General features: G+C 36.3%; 1 protein-coding gene across 11 annotated transcripts in view; it reads left to right on the plus strand.

The window, feature by feature from the left end:
* tmod (tropomodulin) overlaps nt 1-26,403 on the plus strand; it is a 242,200-nt gene that overhangs the window by 95,716 nt on the left and 120,081 nt on the right. The window contains exon 1 of one of the 11 annotated variants that reach the window (XM_069819524.1): nt 5,138-5,284. The exons of the other annotated variants lie outside the window; for them this stretch is intronic. Coding sequence (XP_069675625.1) covers nt 5,246-5,284 — 39 coding nt within the window. The 5' untranslated portion in view covers nt 5,138-5,245. Of the gene's footprint in view, nt 1-5,137; nt 5,285-26,403 lie in introns of those variants that run through there. 11 annotated transcript variants of the gene reach the window in all.

Here is a 26,403-nt window from a genome sequence, read left to right on the forward strand (position 1 = left end):
AATCACCTCCTACCTAATAGCCAAATTGGCTAGTCTCTTATATGAGACAACTCATCCTGCTTAAGGTATTTCCGTGGTTTTTCAAGGCGTAAAACAAATGTCGGGATGAGCCCTATAAGAAATGGGCCACGGACCTATATGCCCTTCCCCATATATATTCCCCTTTTCTTGTAAACGACGTATGCCCTAGTTCAGAACCTATAAATTGTCCATTAAATATACGAGGTCACTCAATTAGTCGCAATTTGAAAGGACAGGGACCTCTCAATTGCAGATTTAGATTTCACGGCGCTTCTTCTGACGGCCTTCACATGCTTTGTCATCGAACAACAGATGACAGCGTCTCGCCATCCTAACGGCAAACACCAGCCAACTCTTCCTCGCCCCGTTCCGTGATCACTTGATCAAATCTCAGTCCCCCTCGCGTATGTGGTACCTAAGAGGTTACGTCCATTTTCGGCAATCCCCTTCAAAATTTTCTAGAGTTCCTTCAGTGGAACAGCGTAACCGGAGTGAGACTAGTGGCCAACAGGCTTGGAGCTCACATATTTAGTTTCGTACAGCCCCCAATCCCTTGCAAGGACGCGTTATGCGTACCTTTAAATCTTTTCTCACAATGATCCCCTTTCGATTTTTCGATTGGTATCGTACTCCTTGACGACAATACAGCGCCCAGCGCTAGTCCGTGTCTGAGTTGATTGTGATCAGACGTCTAGTTGTTCACAAATAATCTGCATGGCGTCCGGCCAGCTGCTGGCTGGTGGAACAGAGAGTCGCTTTTGGAGGCTTGGCGCGTGTCTGCTGTAGGTGATCAGACTTCTTGAACTCCCACTAGCAGTTGCAAATAGTAATTAAATAGCAACAGATAGCAACTTTCTTCTTCTTTCTTCGTCACCTGCGTAGCTAAGACGGTAGCACGTTGGACTCGAGATCGCTGCGCTCGGGTGAGGGTTCGATTCCCGCTTGGGCTGATTACTTAGTTGAGCATTTTCCGAAGTTTCCCGAACTGTAAAGCGAATGTCAGGAAATCTCATGGCGAATTCTTGACCTCGTCTCACCAAATACCATCCAGCTATCACAAATTCCACCAACACTAGATAACATATTAGTTGATATAGCGTCGTTTAATAACAGATTAAGAAAATTCCTCCGTTATTTGTTTCTTCTTTTCTTTCTCTCCCACTTTGTTTTCCTCTTTTTTTTTCTTCTGCGAATCTAAAGCAATAAATTTCTCCAATCGTTTTCGAATTGACACAAAGTAATATATTATTTAAAAAAATGCCTTCACTTACGAGTATTTTCAATTCTCAGGTATTTTCTGCTCTAAAATTTATGTCATGACGTTATGTTTTTACATTAAAAAGTACTCTTCGCTATTACAAAAGTAAACATTTTAGTCGGATAGTGATCGAGATAACCTATGCGTTACACCGTGTCTTTTCTGGGTGTAGGATATAGGCATTAACATTTCCATAAGTAGCCTATGTATAAAAACAAGGAAGAAATAACTTAACCAGTGGGCCCTGTTTTTTAGGAAGCAGGCTTTGACAATTTGTAAAACAGCAGAACATCGTGTATGGTTACGAAGTCAATGTCTGATGCTCTCGTGTTTTACAAATGATCTAAGCCTGCTAATTTTATTTCTATACAAGGCCCACTGATTAAGTTATTTCTTTATTGTTTTTAATAGTAACCTACATAGATTTCTTATAGCAATGTTAAATTTCTATGTGCTATACCCAGAAAAAATACACGGTAGATGAAAGTGAAATTTGGATCATAACAGAATATATGAGAAAAGTAGATTGCAGACGAAATGAAGTCTTAAGATCTGGATTGGAAGTTACAAGAAACGACTGATCAACAAACGAAGACAATTGAAATAGTGTGCTTAAATAATAGTCGGTAGCAGAAAACAATGACTAGACTATGCAAAGCAAAATAAATAGTTCGCATGAAATACAGAAGAATCTTATCCACCAAACTTTTCATTCAAAATAACACTCTGGATAACCTTTTGTCCACATAAGCAATATGACCAGTGATCACACTGTTTCAACTTGGAATCTACATTATGCCTATAATCTATTTTCTAACAGCGTCACAGATTCACAGCCTGGATTGTTATGAATACTGTTTAAACTAAACGTTAATCTCTGTGTGTTATCATTGTTTACAAAGAAATTGTTACCTTTAAAATATGTTGTTAAGACTACATCAAAAGTTACATTTTATATACTGCATTCTATTTTTTTCTGCCGGGAGCCTTAGTTTCTTTCAATTCATGTAAAATTAGGGCCTTATTTGTTCCGGCATTCTCAAAAGGCGCCCAGACCAGTTTAATTATTTTCCTTCAGTTCTGCTTATTATGTTTTCCTTGACATTCATTTTTTCATAATGTCTTGTTTCTAACATCTTGCAATCTAGAAATTATTAAATTTCTTCGCAAATCTATTCCTACTGCCATGATTTCATCTTCTTCGCAGTACCACAATGCTTATACTTGGCAATGAGAAAGTAAACAAACATGGAATGACTGACGAAGAGATGGCTTGAACTGTTACAGCTTTAAGACAATTCAGAAATAGTTTTTAAAGAAGGGCAGAATGGATGGATGGATGGATCGATCGATCGATCGATCGATTGATTGATTGATTTATTTATTTATTTATTTATTTATTTATTTATTTATTTATTTATTTATTTATTTATTTATTTATTTATTTATTTATTTATTTATTTATTTATTTATTTACTGGACTTATTTATCGGATTTATTGATTTATTGGACTTATTGATTTATTGGACGGATTTTTTTTGAATGGCGAATATTTATTTCAGCCCTAGTAAAATAATGCTCTATTGTTTTAATTTAGTATCCTCTAACGATAAGCGGTTGCAATTTCATAACCGTTAGAACTATAGAAAATTAACGAAAAGAGCCAATGAACACTGATGTAGTGTTGATCTAAAAATACCTTTAAAATTTAAAAATAAATTTCTAGCTTGCAATGCAGTCGGTAACTATTCTAGGTGTATTCAACAGCCAAAAGTTTCCTTATTTAGTATGCAAATTAAAAAGCTTGATCCTTAGAACCAAATATATTGCAATCTGATTCCAGACAATTTCTTCTGATTTCTCGTACACAATAATCACCTCTCCTTGCTTTAAGGAAGGGCGGACTGTGTAGGACACATATGCAGCTTAGCAACCTGACAGAGTTACTAATTTGACTTTCATCATACACTTATTTTTTTAGTCGTTCAAATTAAAAAAAGGGGGGGAGGGCAAATTTTCGAAGTTCTACTGTTCATAGAAATTTCACTCAATCTCTCTGAATAATTGTAGACAGCACCACTTCGTGCTTTCGTTTTTAATTAATAATCCCATATTACAGAGAAAAAAATAATTTGTGAAAAAGCACATATTTTAAAATAATTATTTTGTTTATTCCGCACATTTCTTTCTTTCAAAATTTGTAGTTACAAAAGATCCAGGCACAAAATTGTCAAGCATGGTATAGTGAATATACAGAAAACAATTCAGCTTTGTACAGGGACATCATTTTATTTTTACTAACATTTCTAATATTCACCTGGCTATACCTTTGGATTAACGGTTGAGAACCGAAAACGACGTTTGCTACCCCCTTCCACGATTGGAGTTCGATGATACTGGCGTAAAATAGGCCTACAAACAATTCACTTTACTGGGTATAGGAGGGAAGAAATGTAGTTCATCCATTTACTTAAACTAGGAAATATTACGATTTTAAGTTTGATAATTTTCATTAGGTTTTTGTTTAATCAAAATACAGCACAGTATTAACAATGAGTGTTTTTACTCACGAACTGAGCTATCCATTCGGAAGTATTCATTATCCAGTGTATATTATAGTGTCTACAGCACATTAGAGTACAATATAGAGAATGAAGTTAAATTGAAAAATAATCATAATATGGGTATTTAAACACATTTTTGAAAATGATGGCCGTTCATTTCGATACAGGCTTCAGTTCTTTTGTGCATATTATTGCACTATAGACTATTGTACCTAATCCCAATACAAACGAAGACAGTTTCGTCTTTCGTACCAGTAACTCATGTTGAAATAATTCTGTACCTACTCTGTAAAAGAGTACCTTACGTACCGTAAATTCAATCTTCACTTCTGCCCGATCCGAAAAGATAACATTACTCAGACATGCTATGTACTGTCCGTCCAAGTGGTTATGTCGCAGGGTCGTAGAAAGGGAGGAAATCACGTGACAGTTAATTACTTAAAGAGGCCCTTTTATTTAAATTACTTTAAACAGTTGTATAATATTACGTAGACGTCCAATTCTTAACAGAAATTAATATTTTCAGAAAAGAGCTAAGACAGCCCAGCCACTAGTCTTTACAGAGGGGCGAACAGAAGCGAGTGGGGGAAACAGTAATGCAACGTAGGCAAATGGACGACAGTACCTGTGCGAAAATATGATTCAATATTGAAAGCTCTTTCGCGACTGGAAAACGCGAACATATTTCTGGAACGTACTATACTCACTCAGTACTGCTTACTATGACCGCATACCCGGCTTTGGTTCTGTGTTGAGAACGGTTGGAAGTTTACTAGTAGAGGGGGTGGGAGTGAAGTACATTCAATTGAAGTAAAATTAAAATGATGTCCCTGTAGAAGTCTTAGTGATTTGGATCATGAGAAATGCGCAAAATATATGCAACGGAGAAAAATGGCTTTAAAATGGACACTTAAAGAGCGCGGACCTTTACGGACTTTGAATTATGACGTCATTAAATGATTTCCAATCGTCTTACGCATTTGAAAGTTTGGAAACGTGTATAGTAGGGTATTGAAGACGATTTACAGAAAAGAAAGAAGAAAAACCCACTTTTTGTCCAAAAATGTCGCATTTTCCTATAGACTTAATTCAAGGGATGAAGTCTGGCCACAGTGAGGACCGTTCCCCCATCTAGGAGCAGCGAGGCGTATCGCTTACTTTGAAGCTGTATAAAACCGCGGCATCCTCGCTCTCTTTCTGGATATAGAGAATTGTTGCAACGATATGTGTGAACCTGGCACTGAAAATATGTCTTACAATTTGCTGGCAACAAACGTTGCGCCGGCGGGGGAGGGGGAGTGGGGGGTTCCATACTGCGTGATAAATGGGAGACTGAATCCCGCGGGATGGGGTAAACTGCCGGCCAGCCGCCGCCGTTGACTCAGTCCGCCTCCAGCGCGCCATGGGGATGGAGTACTTCCAGGAATGGAGTCGCACAGAGGTACGCGGCATGCTTTGTGTGCAGTGCTAACAGCCAGTGAATAACATGTGCCATCTTCTTTTCCAAAGTGCACGGTTTTCCTTCCTTTATTAGTCTACTGAATCGTGGAAAATGATTTGTGGAGCTGTGACCAATTAGCAGTTAATGTGTGCTAGAATGAGGTAGCACTAGTGGTGTGGCCACGAGAAACGTGTTGTGCGCATGCGTGAGTTATGGATGACGTAGCATTGTCGGTTATCACAGTGTAGCCTACTGAAATATTACCCATAATTGAATTGATTGAGAGGGGATATTTAAAAAGGTACGCGAAAGCGCTTCCTGCAAAGGGAGTTGGGGGATGAGAGAAACTGAATATGTGAGCTCCAAGCCTGTAGGCCACTTGTCTCACTCGCTGCTCCACTGAAGGAGCTCTAGAGAATTTTGAAGGGGAAAAGTCGAAAATGGACATAACTTCTTAGGTACCGCATACGGGGGGAAGGAGCTGAAGTATTAGCACAGTGTGAGTTCATTATATAGACTGGTGGTTCTCAAAGTGTGGTTCGCGATCTCATGGGGAGGGTCGTATAAAGTCCTAAGGGAGAATCCCGAGATGGTTTACAAAATAAAACAAAATAGTAAATTACGACACGAGGTTGGGAAGTGCATTTCACAAAATCGAGGAAAAATTTGAAAAACGAGCAGGGCAAGTTTTTCCATTTCCGAAATTTTGTAATGCACTTTACAAACGTGTTTTCTGCAACATTTTTTGCACGAGCACATTTTTAAAATTGCAAATACAATACATTTTGCATTGAAAATTTAGAGCAATATTATTCCAAAGCCTTCCCAAAAACTGCATTGTAATGGTAACTAAGTAACAGAAAGGTCACTGTAATGGGTCTATTTCAGTATATCTTTTATGTTATATGAAGATTGGTTTCCCTAGCAACAAGTTTCTGTGTGAGAATTCTAACTTTGAAGGCATAACAACAATACTGAAAAAAAAACACGATCGTGCAAAAAATGATTTAGCTATTAACATACATTTATTTTGTACTAGCCGTACCCGTGCGCTCCACTGCACCCGTTAGAAATAAATATAAATTAATTACATAATTAAAATAGGACATTTGATCCAGGGAACATTCGTGTTTGATAGAAGGATAGGCTATATCGTTTATTATGTTACTTAATTTAAATTGTATTAAAAAATTAAAATGCGATCATTTTGATCCAGAGACCACTCATTTGGTCATAAAAAATTATTTTAGGAAATACAGGAAACGAATGTATAGAATAGCCTACCAAGTTTTCTGTGAATAAGAAGCTATTTTAATCTTACCTGTCCTCGATTCACTCAGAAGTTACTGTAATAACTTTTTAGCATTATGTCCATCTAGAGAAACTACACTTTCCAATGGTGAATTAATAATTCATTATACAAATCGGTTAATTTAGCTTCCTATATTACTTCATACAAAAACAGAAAAATTCTCTGTAGGCTATGTTTCATAGCTTTCGATTGTTGTTGTTCAAGGCCCCTTATAGACGAAGTCATTTGTTTTTTATTTCATTACACCGCCTTAGATGGTGTTGTTATTGTAATTTTGAAACTCATTTATCTCATTAAATATCAGTCCTATTAAAATTTTGCATAGAATACAACTTATCGGAAATTACTTTTAAAGAAACTTTTGTTATGTAATATTTTTCATGAAAATTAATAATAAGGGAGATATTTCGATCTATTTAATTCCAGCCCCCTTATAACCCTCCTTTTAAATAAAATATTTTGAATGCCATAATTATAGCCTAAATTCTAAGTTACAACGAACTTAATTTATATTCCAATTTTCATATAAATCTGTTCAGTCATTGTCGCAAGAATAGGTAACAAACATCCAGACAGACAGAATGTTTCAGTAGTTTAATTATTAATATACTAAAAGTAGCTCCTGAAATCTGGACTGAATATTCGATAGGCACAGTGATATCATTTTCAAGTTCAAGGCGATTTATCGCTTTTGTTTTGATGGCAATCATAGACGAGAAACTTACTTTGCTTAAATTACAGGTTGCAAATGTTATAAAAAATTAAAGAGCTTATTTTGCAAGTTCGAGATATTCTTTTGGTATAAAACTGGTCTATGTTCTGCGGAAAAAAGGTCTGGTTCCAACATTCCATCAGTATGTACATAATTCAATTAATGTTCCCTTCATTTGTTCAATTTCAACAAATTGAAAGCAACTGTATAAACAAGGGTTCAATATCCGTCTATGACTGTCGTAATCGTTCGGAGTTCTTCTGAAAAATACTCGAGTATTTTGGAGTATTCACTGGTTTTCAAGACAATTGAAGAGTCCACTGCAAGAATGATGGATGTCACTTTCTTGTCGAAAATGAACCAAGACTGTCAATGCATAGCTTAAGACATATAGAATGCACATACAGAGTTATATGGCATTAACACTGATAGTCATTGTCCAGTAATGATCGGAAAATCACAGTTAAGCTTTGAGCGCTAAGCATTTCAAACTTTCAATTGCGTCTCCTGCAAAATGTGTTCCAAATGACATCCATCATTCTTGCAGTGGACTCAATTGTAGTTGTCTGCAGTTTTACAGCAATTTGTATTTTTCGAATCAGATCAAGAGCAGTGAGGGGCAGGAAAGTTTCAAACAGAAGTCTCATCCAAAAGTTTAGGAATCATTGATACAAAAGTAATAGTCTATATTTCCCCAGTATTTATTCGCATATTTTCCAAGCAATCACATCAGTGTGAGATTGATCGAAATATTTTTTACGTCTAGAATTTTACAAGAAAAATTTAAGCCAACGCTATTAGGTACATCTGTTAATAGACAAGCCCAACACGAAAAACCAAAAGAGAAACAAAATTTGATACACAATTTTACTGGATATTTAACTGAATGGAATATTATAAGAACTGAGTGTGTGGATATGAGATTAGAAATGTGTTTTCGTTTTCTATTTTCTTGGTAGTAATGGTACAGTGGGAATGAAGGAACTTGAACATCTTAATGAGTTAATAGAATAATATCTTAGTGAAAATAGCAATATTTATCTCGATGTCTTCATTGATGTGCATATTGCAACATTACCAAACTATGTCTAACAAAAGTAACAGATTAAACATATAGCTACAATCTTCTGAATTTACAAGTTACCAAAATGACAAGTTAGAACAATATACAACATTAATGGTAATAAAAAATTAAGAATTTAAAGATAATAGAAATTGGTGTTTTGCAGAATACTACAAAAATAGTGTAACAACTCAAATAAAATGCAATTGTTCCCCATAAACCATTCTACATATGATTTTTAATATGTACAAAAACCCAAAATTATCTTCTTAATTTTGATAACGGGTAGTCAGAAACTTTTCCATAATTCCACAAAAGTCGTGGTTTTTTTATTTTAGTAGGTTATTTTACGACGTTTTATCAACATTTCAGGTTATTTAGCGTCTGAATGAGATGAAGGTGATAATGCCGGTGAAATGAGTCCGGGGTCCAGCACCAATAGTTACCCAGCATTTGCTCATATTGGGTTGAGGGAAAACCTCGGAAAAAACCTCAACCAGGTAACTTGTCCCAACCGGGAATCGAACCCGGGCCACCTGGTTTCGGGGCCAGACGCTCTAGCCGAAAATGTCGTACTACTGCCGCGTGTGTCCACCATCAATCCAAACACCTCTATCTCGGTATATACTGTGTGTACAGTATTTTTATGTCGGTTCATAAATGATATTTCTTCGGTGTTTACTCCTCAGGCTGATCTTTACAGTGTTCCAGTCGAACAGTCGAGGATATAACCTTTAAAACCTTTTCCTTTAAAAGCTGTTATATGAAACTGCTGTTAAAAGCGAGGCCATGAACTTCTTCATAAACAGGGAAATCTGTTTTTAGTTCTTCTGAGACAAAGGAGCGAACGCCATGGTGGGGGAGTTCCTAGTAGCTCGCCGTGCGGGCAGGACGAGAGCAAGGGTTTTCGTTCTCCTTGGTTGTATCTAATATTGTGACGGATTTTAATAAAATATAATGAAATTGATCTTTGAAAATGCGATGATTTTCTTGGAGCTTTTGTTTTTATTGCAGACAGTGTGATAAATTAACACGTACAATCAGATACATTTCTAATGACACTCTTAAACAAATCAGAATCAATTGTTAGACTTGGACATGGGTGGGCAACTCGTGTTCTCAAAGTGTCAACACAACCTCAGTGCAGGTACTAGCTGTAATGTCTGTATGTGGTTCTTGCAAGACGAAAGTTTTCTCGCGTCTGCAGTAAGTGGCGGCTCGTTTTAAGTGAAAAACAGTATAATTTCGAGACTATTTCCCTCTAGTGATGAGTTGAAAGGAAGAGATTTTTTTATTAAGAAGGGAGGTAAAGCTTGTATTATGTTCTATTACACTTTCTTACGCATGGCATTTTATGTTATAAATAAACACAGGGAAGGTTTTAGTAAAGAAATACTGTCTGCATCTGCTTTAGAACAGCTAAAGGTAAAAATGGGATATCAACAAGGTGAGACTGATATCAAATATCGTTAGCACGTTGTGCGTGCGAGTTACAGAATTGCACGACATATAATCGACTAACTAAGAGCATTTATGGATAAATTTGAAATGTGGCAGTATCATGTAGAGCATAGACAACTTCACTTTCTTTGACTATAAACTATCTTTAAGAGTGATAAGAAAATCTTTTTATCAAATGTAAGAACCTACTTCAAGACCTACAGCAGAATTCACCCAAGTTTGGAGAAACAGTTAACAATCGACAAAGAATCGAGATTTTTCTGAAATCCTTTTGGCTCACAGCCGATAGAAGAGCCTGAAAGTTTGTAACTTGAATTGATAAATCTACAGAACAGCACGCCACTCAGATTCCAGCGAAATCAAGAATCGAACTGTTCGTAATGTTGCCTAAGTCAGAATTTCCAAATATACTCTCTGCTTCCATATATACTGTATGTGCTTGAGGCAGAGTTTAATACAAGAAAGAAGTTTAAAAGCTGTCAATGTACAGAAAGAGCTTAGAAGTTTATTTCATTTGCTGTGACATAAAAAATTACTTCCCTGAATTTGTTATTGTTTGCGAATACAGGCTATTACCTTTCTGAGAACAGAGGAATACTCTTTAATGTATAAAGGCTTGTAAATTCACGCGTTCTATGTTTCAAATAAGAAATATTAACAAATAGTGTAATAATGAAGAAGTTTTGCAGCTATATTTGTTGTATCTTGAAAAGGTTGTATTCAGTTTGTGTTTCCAGTACTAAACTAATTTACAAAGCTAGGAAATGATATAATTTTGTTATGTGTTCAGTACAGTCTGTCTAAAATTACTATAATTATTGTACCAGGCGTCATTCTGAAATTCAAATCATGGAGTAGATATCACGACCACCTGCATGAGCCGCCAGAGCGCACCGTGGCAGTGAACTGCTTTTGCAGCGAAACTACAAACAACTTGTAACTGCTGCGCCTGTCTTTCTCTCTTTCAAAGTTTTTTTTTTTAGCACATTGGAAGCACGAGTTGCCCATCCATGGTCATGTCACAAGAATTCTCACGTAGTCCAAAGAGATGAGAACACGCGTGATATTTGAATAAGACTATTTCGCGAATATATTAATAAATAATTTAAAACACACAGAAAGAGATTATATTATAAATTAAGATATTTAATAATTACATTTACTAGCATGGCCGTCATACAATATCACCAAGTACCTTACTATAATAATAGCGGACAGCTGTATTCTAGCAACATTGACGTGAGTGCGAAATTTTGCGGACCTGACATCTAGCGGAGCGGCGTGGAATTACGTCCACATATACAAAATATGTTAACATAGCGGAAATCGGACTATTGTTTAAAACGTGAGGTACTAATGTGGAATAATATACGAGACACTTAAGAAATGTTATAGTATTTAATGTAGTATTATTTTACATCAAAACATTGCTTTATATACGCATTGCTGACAACTGCAAAGATAAAATTGATAGAAATCTGATGCTTGTAATAATTAGTAAAGGCAAGTGGACAACAATAAAACTTAATTTGATAAAACCGTAAAATTTCCAATACATTTTAACTTCTACCTTTATTAGGCCTAAATAAAAATAGCTAATTTTTATTGTTCTATCAACAGAGAGACAAAGGCATTAGTCCTAATAAAGAATTTTGTTGACTCACGTTTTATGATCCCTCGGAAATCGAAAGTACGATTTGGAGCAATTTGTAATGCTGTAATTGTAGCAATTGTAAACAGCACACATACACCCTGACATTTTAACACAGCAACAATTAATAAAACTATTAACTAGCCCAGCAACAATATACATTGCATTTGATTGCAGCTTTTTTCGCCAGTATCGCCACACCAGCCGCCTAGGTAGCAGCACTAGAGTCGTTCGCGCTCAGAACTGCTAGCTGTCCGGTATTATTATAGTAAGGTATTTGATATCACGGCCCTCTGTATTGTTAAGGAAACAATGAAAATATTTAACACATCGGAACATCAAGTGACAAGACATTAAACAAATACGGATGGGGTACGAAAAGATTGTAGTTGATTAAAACTTAATAGATCTTACACTCCATTGGTGCATTGGTACGTGAGCGAAATATTCTTAAAAATTGTTAACACACGAACAAAAAGACATCGGAGACCGCTTAAGGAAAAACGATGACGCCAGTGGGAGCAGCTGACACGTGCAGGCGATGCAACAGAACCTAAAATTGGCAGGCATAAATAAACGCCGCGACTTTCTTCGGTGTTGATGTACCACCGTAAGGCGTTGAAAATCACACTGTCACACTGGCCAGGCACAAACGTGGTGATATTTTTATCTTTGATATCAAACATTAATCGCTTTAGTGCAGTGGTGTTCAATCTTTTTGCTAGCGTACCCTGTATATTTGTTCCCACAAACTGCATTGCAATTATCTTGAATTGACGAAAGACTATGATTGTTGTATTATTATTATTATTATTATTATTATTATTATTATTATTATTATTATTATTATTATAAGATAGACATATTTTATTCATAGCGTATTTCATTCCGTTCATGAGACACACTTAATCTTACAGCAAATTCTATTATTTATCATAATTCCATTACCCTGATAACTAATTCCCGTAGGTCTATTGACGGTACACGCAATCATATAAATTTCCTCAAATCCTGTCGCTTTTTTAAGAGAGAATATCATCGAAATGATAGCCGTCCAAATCTTGGATGTAAAAAAAATCAATTCAAATGACCAAAAAAGAAAATGTATATTAATGTTAAAAAAAATACATAATGAAATTTTAAAAAAGAATATTCTGCGTCAAGATGTGGTGGCTATCAAAACGATAAAAATTTATTGAAAATAAATAATATACATTGAATATTATAAAGATGAATAGAGATGGTGATTGATGATGTTCAATGAAGGTTTTAAAATGGCTGATGCAATTGTCTGAAGAGTCTTATCAGGAACCTTTAATCTTCTGAGGATCTTACTTACTTACAAATGGCTTTTAAGGAACCCGAAGGTTCATTGCCGCCCTCACATAAGCCCGCCAGCGGTCCCTATCCTGTGCAAGATTAATCCAGTCTCTATCATCATATCCCACCTCCCTCAAATCCATTTTAATATTATCCTCCCATCTACGTCTCGGCCTCCCTAAAGGTCTTTTTCCCTCCGGTCTCCCAACTAACACTCTATATGCATTTCTGGATTCGACCATACGTGCTACATGCCCTGCCCATCTCAAACGTCTGGATTTAATGTTCCTAATTATGTCAGGTGAAGAATACAATGCGTGCAGTTCTGTGTTGTGCAACTTTCTCCATTCTCCTGTAACTTCATCCCGCTTAGCCCCAAATAAATCTTCTGAGGATCTCCAATGTAAATTTGGGAATTGTTCCTCGCGCACCAAACATAAGTCCAATGACATTCCAATCTTGAATATTATATTTATGACTGAGATCATCACAGCACGGAAGGTAAATAGTGCGTTTCTCTTCATGTACCTGCTTTGGTTGATCTTCATTAACGAACCTTACAGTGGGGTCAAGAATGAGACCAGTTTTTTTTTTATCTCGGTCAATTATTATGATGTCAGCACGCCGTGTAGATCCTTCCATTGAGCTTCCCCATATACTTCGTATTCACCATGTTCCCTTAATCTGTTAGCAATTATTGAGCGGACTGTGTTATGTCTGTCAATTCGCAGTAATTCGCCCTGAGGGCAGAAACCTAGCACGTGGGGTAACGTTTCATGCTCATTGCATCTCTCTACCGGGGAGAGATCTAACTGCATTACTTCTCAATACCATATTTAGTACATAATTATTACGATGTATGCAAATGTCTTTTTATTTAAATTGATGAATAATTAACTACATAAACCGTCCAACAATTTATAAATAAAGCCAAATACCTTATGTTTTGGATTAAAAATAATTTAATTTTCATCTATATTGGCATAAAATGAAAATTCATCTGGTTGGATATTAATTGAATTACTGCTTTTATGTGTGTTTTTTTTGTAATAGTGCCAGAAAACGATGAAAGGTAATCAGTAGCAACATATTGGAATTGAATTTGTTCAGAAACGCGTAGAAGTTACAATTTTATTTGTCCCGACTGAAATGAACTTTTTGGCGTGACTTAAAATTATGGCAGACTTATGAAGTTGTTGGGTGGCGATAACAAAATTTACGTATTTAACATGCAATTAAATTATTAATTATGTAAAATTCATAGTGAACAATTATATCTGAAATGGCCTCCATTTCTTCTCGGAAGATGTGTTCCTTGGAATAATATTAATTCCTTATAAGTCTAGAGAAGTGAATGGCTTTCATTTAATTTTGTTCTGAATTTATTACAGAATTTTATGCTCGACCATGCCGAAATGTAGTAATTATACACCTGGTAGCAGCCCTTTAATGGACCTCATTAAAGTACACCTGTTCATTAAAGTTCAGGTGTTCCACCAATCAGAAAACACCATTGTAGCAATATGAAATCTCAAGTATCGATTATTCTCGGATACACAATCGAAAGACAACTGGCGAAACGTCACGGAGGCTGGAAATCCAATACTGTCGCAGAAGGTTATGTTCTGTTACTATAATAATTAGCGTTAATTGCAAATAATATTCAAATAAATTCAATTTGTCATCTCGTTTTTCAATGTCTAAATCAATTTCAAGGTTATATCAAGATTAATCTTTATTTTACTCTCTAGATTAGATCAAGGTCAATGTCGACATTTGTTTCTAGGAAAAAATCAATACTTTCGCGTCTGCGCACATCTCACAATTTACGAGATATTGCACAAGGTCAGTTCCGCTCCCCAGTCAGATAAGAATAACATGAATACTTATGAATAATTTCAAGTTAGAAATATGGTCGAGCATGAAATTCGTATGAAACTTGCCTATAATGGTAATTAAGACGCTCGTATGGTAATTATGAAACTCGCTTGCGCTCGTTTCATAAACATACTCGCGTCTTAATTACTACCATTATAGGCTCGTTGCATAATGTACTATTTTAATATTCTGAAAGAATTTACAAGTCCACATGATTTTAAATGTGGCCCATGCAATCTGTGTTAACTTCAAAGTTTTGAAATGTGACGACATGGTCAGTAAGGCTGCTGAAAGGTTAGGCAGCAGCCGGTGATAAGCAAACGTGTGTTTCCCAAGATAGATGTTTCCTAGAAGACTCAGGTTCCAAAATGAACGGCTCAATACGGTCCACTCTGCAGCTGAGCGCTGCCGGCGGACATGATGCATTACATCAGCGTCTCCTGCTGATTGACGTCGCGGTTATCAGCCTGGAGCACTCGAGCCTACCGCGGCATGCCTCGTCAAACCAGGAATTAAAATGATGGGCGAGTAAAACGTTATGATGGATCAAGTGGTTTTAAATTGAGACAGAGACTATATTACAGGGTTTATCGTGAGTTGCTGACCCTTCTATCGCCTTTACCTCGAATTTACTAGCTTGACGATAGCATTTTGTTAATGAGTGCACAGAATCTACTACCTACGTGTCCAAAACCAGAGACGAAACATTTGTGGGCCTCTCTTAGCCTGGTGCCGTCCAAAAAATTAAGTTTACCTGGGGCCGTTTACAGGAACAAAACAAAATTTCATGGAAAGATTACCTAATTGAAACGGATACAGTAATAGGGATATCCTAAACTAGCACCAACAGATAGCGCGCGTGTACTTTGAGGGATGCGCTTTGCGTATGCATTTGTTTTTCGGTATATAAACATTGAGTATATACGTAGTGTATTAGTATATTAAATACTCTTAAAAACAACTAAAATGGCAAATTTTTGTTATGTTCCTATATGTAAACACCAGGGAAAGCTTTTTGTCTTCATTCAGGTCCCGAAATATTCTGAATATATGCTTTAAACCTTAAAAAATATAAGTAATTAAATTAATAAAAGTAGCTACTTCAAGTAAGGAATTGTTGACTACAGTTTCATTTTGGAAGAGGAAGAAGAAAAATTAATAAAAACATATGCAACCTCGACAGCGAGCTGCGTTAGCTTAGATTATATGCAGTAGTTGTAGGAGTCTCCGAAGTTTACGCCTGCAGTAAACTCTCTATAAACTGGGATGTTTATTATCCAGGACGATCCGTAGTGAAATCCATTTCGTGAATAATGTTTGTAATGTACTGTACCCTAATTATGAAAACCATGTTTTAAGTTGAAATTTTCAAAATCATCCTACACAGTATTCAAAACTGCATGTCCTTAACCTACAAAACGCACGACTAATCGTGATACTACTGCGATCATATTATATCCTATTAAAAATTGCATTTGATCTTTCTGCAACTACAGAAAAAAAAAACTAGAAATTCAATCTCGATAGTCCCTTCCCTATAAAAAAACACACACACACACACACACACATTGGTGGCTGCATATCCTGTTTTTAGCGTTCGGTTCTTAAATACTAATGATTAAAGAGGGCAATATTCACCTTCGACATCCCGGTAGTTCCAATTTTTTAATTCGTGCACCTCGTTCTCAGAGTCCTTGTTCAGGTTCATGAACATTCAATTTACTCGTATCTATATTCTGCATATGCAGATTTCCCCACCCATCTCGGGGAATCGCTCAATATTATACAGGTTTACGTTATTATTTATTGTAAATTAAATTAAATTATGAGGTAAGAAAATATTGAATTATATTAAATTATACTAGGTTGTGCAAAATAATTGTGAATATAATTTTGACACGCACAGGAAACCAACAAGCGGGAAAACGTAATCAACTGTAGCATATAACATAACATAGCCCTACAACATGTTGCGCCGCATGGAACGCTCCTGCCATCTAGCGGTAAAACTTCGCATAAGATATCCCTATTGTTGAGATATTTTTCAACGTATTCCCCATCGAAATTGAGACATTTGTTAGACCGTGGGATCAACTTTTGTATCCCTGTGTCGTAGAAGTCTGCCGTCTGGGATAGCAACCAGTATGTAACAACCGTCTGCACCTCTCTGTCGATCCCACGGTATGACAAATATCTCGATTCAGGTGGGGAATATGTTCAAAGGTAGTTCAAAAATTGCTGTACGTGTCTATAATAAAACTCTCCATGAAATTGTGGTTTCTTTCTTTAAACGACCCCAGGTAAACTTACTTTCTGGAGAACCCTCGTAATTGCGCTCGAGTGGCCAAAATTTGTATAAATTCTTGTTTTTACATTATTAACATGGTGGAAGAAAAAAAAAACTTTTTATCTGCACCGTGAGAATGTTTGCTTGTGAGCTGAAATGTGATACGAAAAACTTTGCCGACTATTTCGTTCATATGACGTCATTCCATTTTCGACCAATGAAGTGTAATGAAATTTTGAATTCCAACCAATCACACTCAGACATCGTGATAATTTTTGCAGCTAGATTTACCTCTATCAATTTATCGCATGGTCGTCCTTTTGTTTAGCCAGTGTCGCCAACTGTTTCCCCGTAAATCGATGAGCATGAGTCCATTAATATGCATCTACACGGTTAAACTTTTCTTTCAACTTTACGCATTGAAGCAATGAATGCAAGATTGATATTTAATGTTAATTAATATATTTACGCAGTGAAGACGACGTTCAAAACGGCGCACCATGTAGACACAAAATCTTCATGCATCTTAATTGAACGTGCCTTTTTAAACTTGATTCTTTCAATATTCTTCTCAGATTGCACGCATACGCGATTGGAATATTGAACTGTGTAGATGCAGCTTTAGTTCTTTTACACACTACAGCGAGAATGCGTTTGTCGAACTATGGAAAATGTTTGCCTGTAGCACGGAGTAACGGTCGAAATAAGGCACAGCTGACATTGGCTCCGCTCCCGCAGGTTAACCTAATTTAGCCTATCAAATCTGTGTTACGTGAATGAAATTGAACAATTAATAGAAAGTGAGATGTTCAAATTTATGTAACATCAGCGCATATCAAACCCAAAGACCTTGTATAATATTATGTACAAGGTCTTTGATCAAACTGCCTTCCGTATGGCGTAATGAAATTTGTGTTTTTAATTACCTGTACAGAGATGGTGTAGCAGCATATCGCTGTAGTATGAATACATAAGCATTGCTAGCTGTTTCCATACATATTACATAGTTCATGATTCTGCGTGTAGTGTACAATGTAACGATGAAGTACTAAATAAAGTGCGAAATCTTACTTCCACACCTAAATCATCTAATTCCATGTCCATTGCAGGCTATCTGAAGAAAATTACTCCTTCATTCAGATTTGATAACTCATTTTTCAGCAATTCATTTATTAATTATTAATCAGGTTACTTGCAATTATATTATAAAGTGCTTAAATTAAATTATGATTTCAGCAGATAATAAAGACTTATTTCTGTTATAATAATAAAAGAAAAGCGCAGTACATGTAATTAACATTGTTAAACCTGTATTTCGCTTTTCTCAATTGGCATTACTGAATAACATTAAATTTCTTTATTGCAGTAATCGATATTCATCTATCTCAACTTGACAATATCTGAATAGGTTAAGTATTCGTAAATATACAATTATTAACATTTTGTGATCGAATTTTAGGATAGTAACAAATATAAATGATACTCGGGAGGAAATTAAACACAGAATAAATATGGGAAATGCCTGTTATTATTCGGTTGAGAAGCTTTTGTCATTCAGTCTGCTGTCAAAAAATCTGAAAGTTAGAATTTATAAAACAGTTATATTACCGGTTATTCTTTATGGTTGTGAAACTTGGACTCTCACTTTGAGGGAGGAACATAGGTTAAGGGTGTTTGAGAATAAGTTGCTTAGGAAAATATTTGGGGCTAAGAGGGATGAAGTTACAGGAGAATAGAGAAAGTTACACAACACAGAGCTGCACGCATTGTATTCTTCACCTGACATAATTAGGAACATTAAATCCAGACGTTTGAGATGGGCAGGGCATGTAGCACGTATGGGCGAATCCAGAAATGCATATAGAGTGTTAGTTGGGAGACCGGAGGGAAAAAGACCTTTAGGGAGATCGAGACGTAGATGGGAAGATAATATTAAAATGTATTTGAGGGAGGTGGGATATGATGATAGAGACTGGATTAATCTTGCTCAGGATAGGGACCAATGGCGGGCTTATGTGAGGGCGGCAATGAAACTTCGGGTTCCTTAAAAGCCAGTAAGTAAGTACCAATAAAACTCTCCATGAAATTGTGTTTTCTTTCTTTAAACACCCCAGATAAACTTACTTTCTGGACGGCTGTCGTAATTGTGCTCGTTTTGACATTAACACGGTGGAAGGAAAAAAAAACTTTATCTGCCCCCATGCTTGTCAGCTGAAATGTGACATGAAAAAATTTGCCGATAAAACTTCCTATTCAGACACGGAGTTATTTTATGTACTGTGAACCTACGACACGTTGTCGCTGTATTTACCATTCCTAAGAATACCAAGGTAAATGTTTTCATTGCCCTTGAAATTTTTATATACAAACCTCGGAAGTCGAGTTTCATGTAAAACTTTATGAACAACTCATCGCAGGGGACGATGCCATAATTTTACTAATATAGTCGCAGCTTTCTTGTTTCGTCCCTTTCTCAATATGTTTGTTTAAGCGTGTGGGGTCTGACGCCCAATTGGAATCAATAAATCGAGGGTCTTCTTGACCCAATAACGGAAACACGGGGTCCGCGTGCCAACTATCCACGGCTGGCATTCCTGGGCGGTTGTTATGGATTTCAGCGTGAGGGACGGGAATGCGGGCGCTCTCGGCCAAACCTCGGCTTATTAATGGGGCAGGAGTGCATACCACGCGCCATGTGATGGCTGGCGGGCGGTCAAAGGGCGTTTTACGAGAGCCCACTTAGCCTACTGCCTTCCAACGACACAATGATGATTGGAAGTCTTCCTCGGAAATACTCTTCTTTTAGTAATCCAAATGCCGAACACAAAGTTTTAGGCATTGCCGTTTCTGTCCTTTTACATGCAATAGGGTCCATTCCTAATGCTGTAAAATTGAGAGGCCTCTGGGAGAACCTTTTACTTTTAATCTTATGGTATTTTTGAGGGAAATTAACTTACGCAAAGCGACCATTAATAGAACACGCAACTCTGCCGGATAAAATTATAGACAAGTGGACAGGCTGATAGATGTACAGGGACATCATTTTATTTTTACGAACATTTTTAATATTAACTTGACTATACCGTTGGATCAACGCCGTTTGTTACCCCCTTCCACGACTGGAGTTCGATGATACTGGCGTAAAATACAAACAAATCACTTTACTAGGTATAGGAGGGAAGAAAAAGTAGCTCATCCATTTAGGTAAACTAGGAAATATCGCGCTTTTGAGTTTGATCATTTTCATTAGGTTTTTGTTTAATCAAAATACAGTACAGTATTAACAATGAATGTCTTTACTTACGAACTGAGCTGTCCATGCGGACGTATTCATTATGCAGTGTATATTATACTGTCTACAGCACATTAGTGTACACTATAGAGAATGAAGTTAAATTGAAAAATAATCATAATATGGATATTTAAACACATTTTTTAAAATGGTGGCCGTTCATTTCGATACAGGCTTCAGTTCTAATGTGCATATTATCGCACTATAGACTATTGTACCTAATCCCAATTACCAGTTTCGTCCTTCATACCAGTAACTCGTGTTGAAATAATTCTGTACCTACTCTATAAAAGAGTACCTTACGTACTGTAAATTCAATCTTCACTTCTGTCCCATCCGAAAAGATAAAATTACTCAGACATGCTATCTACTGTCCGTCCAAGTGGTTATGTCGTAGGGTCGTAGAAAGGGAGGAAATCACGTGACAGTTTGTTACTTAACGAGGCCCTTTTATTTAAGTTATTCTAAACAGTTGTATAATATTACGCAGACGTCAAATTCCTAACAGAAATTAATGTTCTAAGACAGCCCAGCCACTAGCTGGCGAATAAAAGCTGGTGGGGGAAACCGGGATACGACGTAGGCAAATGGACGACAGTACCTGTGCGAAAATGATTCAATATTGAAAGCTCTTTCGTCACTGGAAAACGCGAACATATTTTAGGAACGTACTGTTTACTATGACCGTAAGGCTACTATGACTGTATATGCGGTCTTGGATCTGTGTGGAGGACGGTTGAACTTGATTAGTAGAAGGGGTGGGAGTGAAGTACATTCAAAAACTCAGGTACAATAAAAATTGAAGTAGAAATAAAATGATGTCCCTGTATTAGCGGACACAAGGCTTGTGTGGAACCACGTTTTGGCTGTAAATGCTGTTAAAGGGAGATATCAATGAGGGTGCAGTACATTGCTAAAAATTCCGTAACTCCCTTAATTTGTGCCACAGCATTATTACATTTGGATATGATGCGTATAACAGTATTTCAAGCATGTATGATAGTTTTCGTAACAATTGAGTAAGTATTTTGGACAATAGTGGCTTAAGAGTTTTTAGCAATTTTTATTTTAATCACGTACCATTTTATAAAGATCAGAGGATATAACTAAATAATATTTTGTACCCTCCTGCTTCATATGTATATTGAAGTAATTTCTTGTCAGAATTCCTTTATGACATTTTGATTAACTTGTATGATTTTTTAAATAATTTTATGCTCGACAATGCCGAAATGTAGTAATTATACACCTGGTAAATTAAAGTACATCTATTCATTAAAGTTCAGGTGTTCCACCAATCGGAAAACACCATTGTAGCAATATGAAAGCGCAAGTATCGATTATTCTCGGATATGCAATCGAAAGACAACTAGCGCGAGATTAGGCAAAGTAAAAATGGCGGACACTAGTGATAACGAGCTGCAACTTACACCTCCGGAAATTTCAGCAAAAGCGCTCTATGTGACTAATAACTTATTAACGTATAGTCGAGCATAAAAAGTCGTATGAAACTTGCCTATAATGGTAATTAAGACGCTCGTATGAAAATTACCTATGAAACTCTCTTGCGCTCGTTTCGTAATCATACTCGCGTCTTAATTACTACCATTATAGGCTCGTTGCGTAATGTACTATTGCAATATTTATTTTTCTTTCAACAATTAATTTTCTGCTAATGGAAAAATATACCAGCTAAGAAGATTTGCCTGATATTAAAATATACAAAGTTAAGCAAGTATGGACAATTTCAGCAAAATCCATCAGTTAATTTCTGAGTTATGGATACACTCTTTCAAAAAATGTAACTCATAAAATAAACCTTAGAGCTTAAGATTATAAATAAGCGTGAGTTGGCGCCATGGCATTTAATAATTGTTTAGTGCACTTCATGATGGAATTTTGGAACAAAATTTTGGCAACCCTATCTTTAAACATCAGAGTATAAAGTAAAATTTAAAAATCAAATTTTTAACCATTTTCATTGAATCTCCCCTTAAAATATCCATCTCCATGAAAGCCAAACAATGCCGTTAGTTTTATCTCGCAGGCACTTAACGTTAGAGATACTTTTTGGCACGCACGCTTATCCAAAATGTGTCATTCAGTGACGTCAGGAATGCAGCGATTTGCGAAGTGTGGACGAGTTCGTCCCACGCGACTCAGCAGTTGATAACAACTGGAGCAATGGGCGGAATGCATTATCTGGCGAAGGCTGGAAAATAAATGTCAACAGTGGGCGAAGGATGAAAAAAACTCGAGGCCACACTTTGGACTAGATACTGAAACGCGTCCGTTGTGCTGTATCGACCGCGGGTGATGACACCTGCCCCTCGTGAAGGCTGAATGACAGGAGTTCGGTGCAACTGGTATCCGGGACTGTCGGTCGAGATGTTCCCATTTTACTGCGGGCCCACTGCACTCGTTCGTGCCTCTCGGAACCTTGGACTCGAACCACATTGAAGGATTATTTAGCAACATAGGAATCGCTTGACTCACTGGTCACCTGTGGCAAACATCTGCGACTCCGTCTGTTCGAACAACACGAGTGCGTCGTGTGTAATCTAGAGACGAGATATTAAGAATTACTGCAGATCACAAATCTGGTGAACGTTAAGAGGAGGCAAACGGCTTCAGTTTAAAAAAAAAATGTATTTGTTTGAAACTCAGGATCAAAATACTTGTCTTGTACTTCTATAGAGCGTTCGGAGTTCATAAAACACCATTGGGGTATATAGTGAGGTCACAAAGAGGGCATACCCCGATGTATTCTTAATTCACTTACTTTGTGAATGTTGGTACTCCATGTTTACGTTGGTACCATGCTAGAATGGTAACCGTGCAGTTATAAACAAACATGGCTGGCCAGAGTTAGTTTACCATCGAACAAAGATTACTGACGCAACGTTCCCTTGATAATGTCCTCGATATACTACATATTACAACCAAGACTCAGTATACACATAAGCACAAACCAGACATCGTAGATTGCGTACAATTTTCCATTGTCACTTAACTTCAAACTCATTTTTCTCAATATTAGGTTTATATCGCTTTTATCCCTTGTGCTTTATACCCTCACATCACATTGTAAAATTCCTTTGCAGAACGAAAAATTAAGTTTGTCCGGATCGAATTTCTGCACATTTGAAGGACGAAACTAAAATTCTTTCAATAATTTATCATCATAATACACTGCTCTCTTAAATTGACTGAGCGTATTGGGAATTCAATCAATGGCTTTCCCAAAACAAGCTGTGAAATATTTCATATAAAACAATTTTATCTCCAAAAGGAAGCGAAAACGAGCAAAATTATATTAAACTTTAGTGTTTGAAATATCTCAAAGAATAACCCCTGAAATTAATGACATTACTTAAGGTTCACCGTTTATAGAGCTTATTGGTGCCACGATTCCATCTGTATTATTTATAGGTTAATTACAAATTACTGTTGCTTATCTTCATTTGTTAATGACGTTAAATTCTGTTATCTATATGCATATTATTATTATTATTATTATTATTATTATTATTATTATTTCTCTCATATTTTATAAAACGACGCGAAATAAATAAACTAATACAATTTTCACTCCTTACAAAGATTGTATGATTTTTAATTAGGGTATAAAGATACATTATTTGAGTCAAACGTATCTTTACTACAGAAAATAATACTGATATTTTTGTGAGGCAACTGAAAGCGGATGTGACGTGAAGCACAAAATCTGTGTACAGCCGACCAGTCACAGTCGTCTAGTTGGCCGTGGTTCAGATTATGATCGCTTTCTGATTGCATTGTCAGCTGGTTGGCAATTGTCTACTCTTATTACTGTTGAAGTTAAAGCTCTGATTGACGAATTATTATTTAGGAACAAAATTGAGGTTATGTAATAGAATTATTCCACTAAGCAATCTCTTATCATATTATAGTACTTCCATTGAATTGGTTATGAAATAATCGTTCACATTACTTTATTCTGGACACTTGTATTTTAGAACTGTAGTACGTGAACAACTTACGTGACGAGAGCGATATTACCTATATTGGTACAACATAACATACCACACCACCATGTTACTTATGAGAGGCTCCTCGTGCAACTGTTCAGCAGGGATAGAGGACATTTTGTAAACAGTAATGAAGAAGCAATTAACAGCAAGGGGAAAAAAACAACGAAGCGCAGGAAAAATGTGCTGCGTCTGACCAGCGAATAGGGATTATAAAGAATTGACACTGAGCGAATTTTCCTGTGTTTTGTTTCTCTATGCGTTTAGTTCCACTTTCAAGCGCTAGAGGTTAGTGTAATTGAGCATACACTAAGATAATAATTGAGTATAGAGTTGAGACACAGGATCCAAACATCGCCTACCTTATTGCATAATCCAGCAACGCTTTGCTTCAAATAATTTCAAGTTAACAGCTTTTCCTTATTTCTCAGTGACAAACTAGTTGTAATAATAATTTTTTATATTTCAGATATACTTACTTACCTACCTATTTGCAAATGGCTTTTAAGGAACCCGAAGGTTCATTGCCGCCCTCACATAAACCCGCCATCGGTCCCTATCCTGTGCAAGATTAATCCATTCTCTATCATCATATCCCACCTCCCTCAAATCCATTTTAATATTATCCTCCCATCTACGTCTCGGCCTCCCCAAAGGTCTTTTTCCCTCCGATCTCCCAACTAACACTCTATATGCATTTCTGGATTCGCCCATACGTGCTACATGTCCTGCCCATCTCAAACGTCTGGATTTAATGTTCCTAATTATGTCAGGTGAAGAATACAATGCGTGCAGTTCTGCGTTGTGTAACTTTCTCCATTCTCCTGTAACTTCATCCCGCTTAGCCCCAAATATTTTCCTAAGCACAGATACTATCTCTGATATTTTTATATTTCAGATATAATAAATTATATTATAAAATAATATAATACATTACAAAATTATGTATCAAATTAGTTTAATATATTTTGTATATAATATAATATAGGTATATGGTTTTACTTCTCATAAGAGTTTTGTTTTTCCATTTTCAGCGCTATCAAATCATTACATATTTTAATTGTTGTTGGGGTCAACATCTCAACTCTCATTATAAAGGAACTCTAGAGCCTAGACATTACAGTTAATGACGGATTTATTATTTTATGGATCCAATTTATTTTATTTGAGTACATAATGTACCTAGATGTATTAATTATGTGTTATATTTCCGCTGTGTCGACTGCTAGCTGGTGTGATGTCAGCGCCAACTCTAGGGAGAAAGCAGAATCTCACGCTCTAGCTGGCTTGAAGGTCATTGAAATCAGTCCGGCTACATCAAAGGTACCGTCGCACAGTGGGGTATTTGCATCAAAAAGCTGGCCAAAAGTCGATATTTCAATATTGTCCTACCCCTGAAATTCTTGCTCCCTGACAGAAAGAAATAGTGGGGAGCGATAGGATAACAGTTTGTGTTTCATCTGCTTCATCATGTGGTCGTCAGCTGAGTCGAAAGTTGAGTGTTTGTGACAGTATACGTGAATCTTATTGACGCTCTGAGCAAGTTGACAAGTTCATTATTGTTTTTCTACGTTTTAAAGAAACAGTGTGGCCTGTTACAGGATGGATCCTTCTCAGCAAGGTATGTACTTCACTTTTGACGGCTTTTTGTGTTTATATAAAATATATTTACAAAGTTATTGCGGTTAGAAAACCATCTATATTTTCAGTATTTATTTTACGACCCCAAGTTTTTGTTTAATGATTTAGTGTACTTCAGGGTGAGTCCCGATGTTATTTCCTATGTTATTACAAAGACTAGATCTTTGGGTGTGTAACAGAAAAGAAATTGGCTGCGATCTCGTGCGAATTGCTTATTTTCGTACATTTTTGTAACAAATACTAATTTTCAATTTTTTACTCTGTTACAAATATATATATATATATATATTTTTTTTTCTTTTACTAGGGTCATCTCAAATCAAAATTTTGTCAAGGAAACAATTATATGATATCATGCAAGAGCAAAAAGAATGTGATATCAACGAAAAATTAGAATATCTCGAAAAATATTTGCTGATGCAAAAGAATTACTCAGAGGAACAAATTAAGGCTTTTAAACATACATTTTCGTATACAAAGGCAGAGTTAAAA

The sequence above is a fragment of the Periplaneta americana genome, chromosome 2, assembly GCF_040183065.1.
Source record: "Periplaneta americana isolate PAMFEO1 chromosome 2, P.americana_PAMFEO1_priV1, whole genome shotgun sequence".
NCBI classification, from domain to species: Eukaryota; Metazoa; Arthropoda; class Insecta; order Blattodea; family Blattidae; genus Periplaneta; species Periplaneta americana.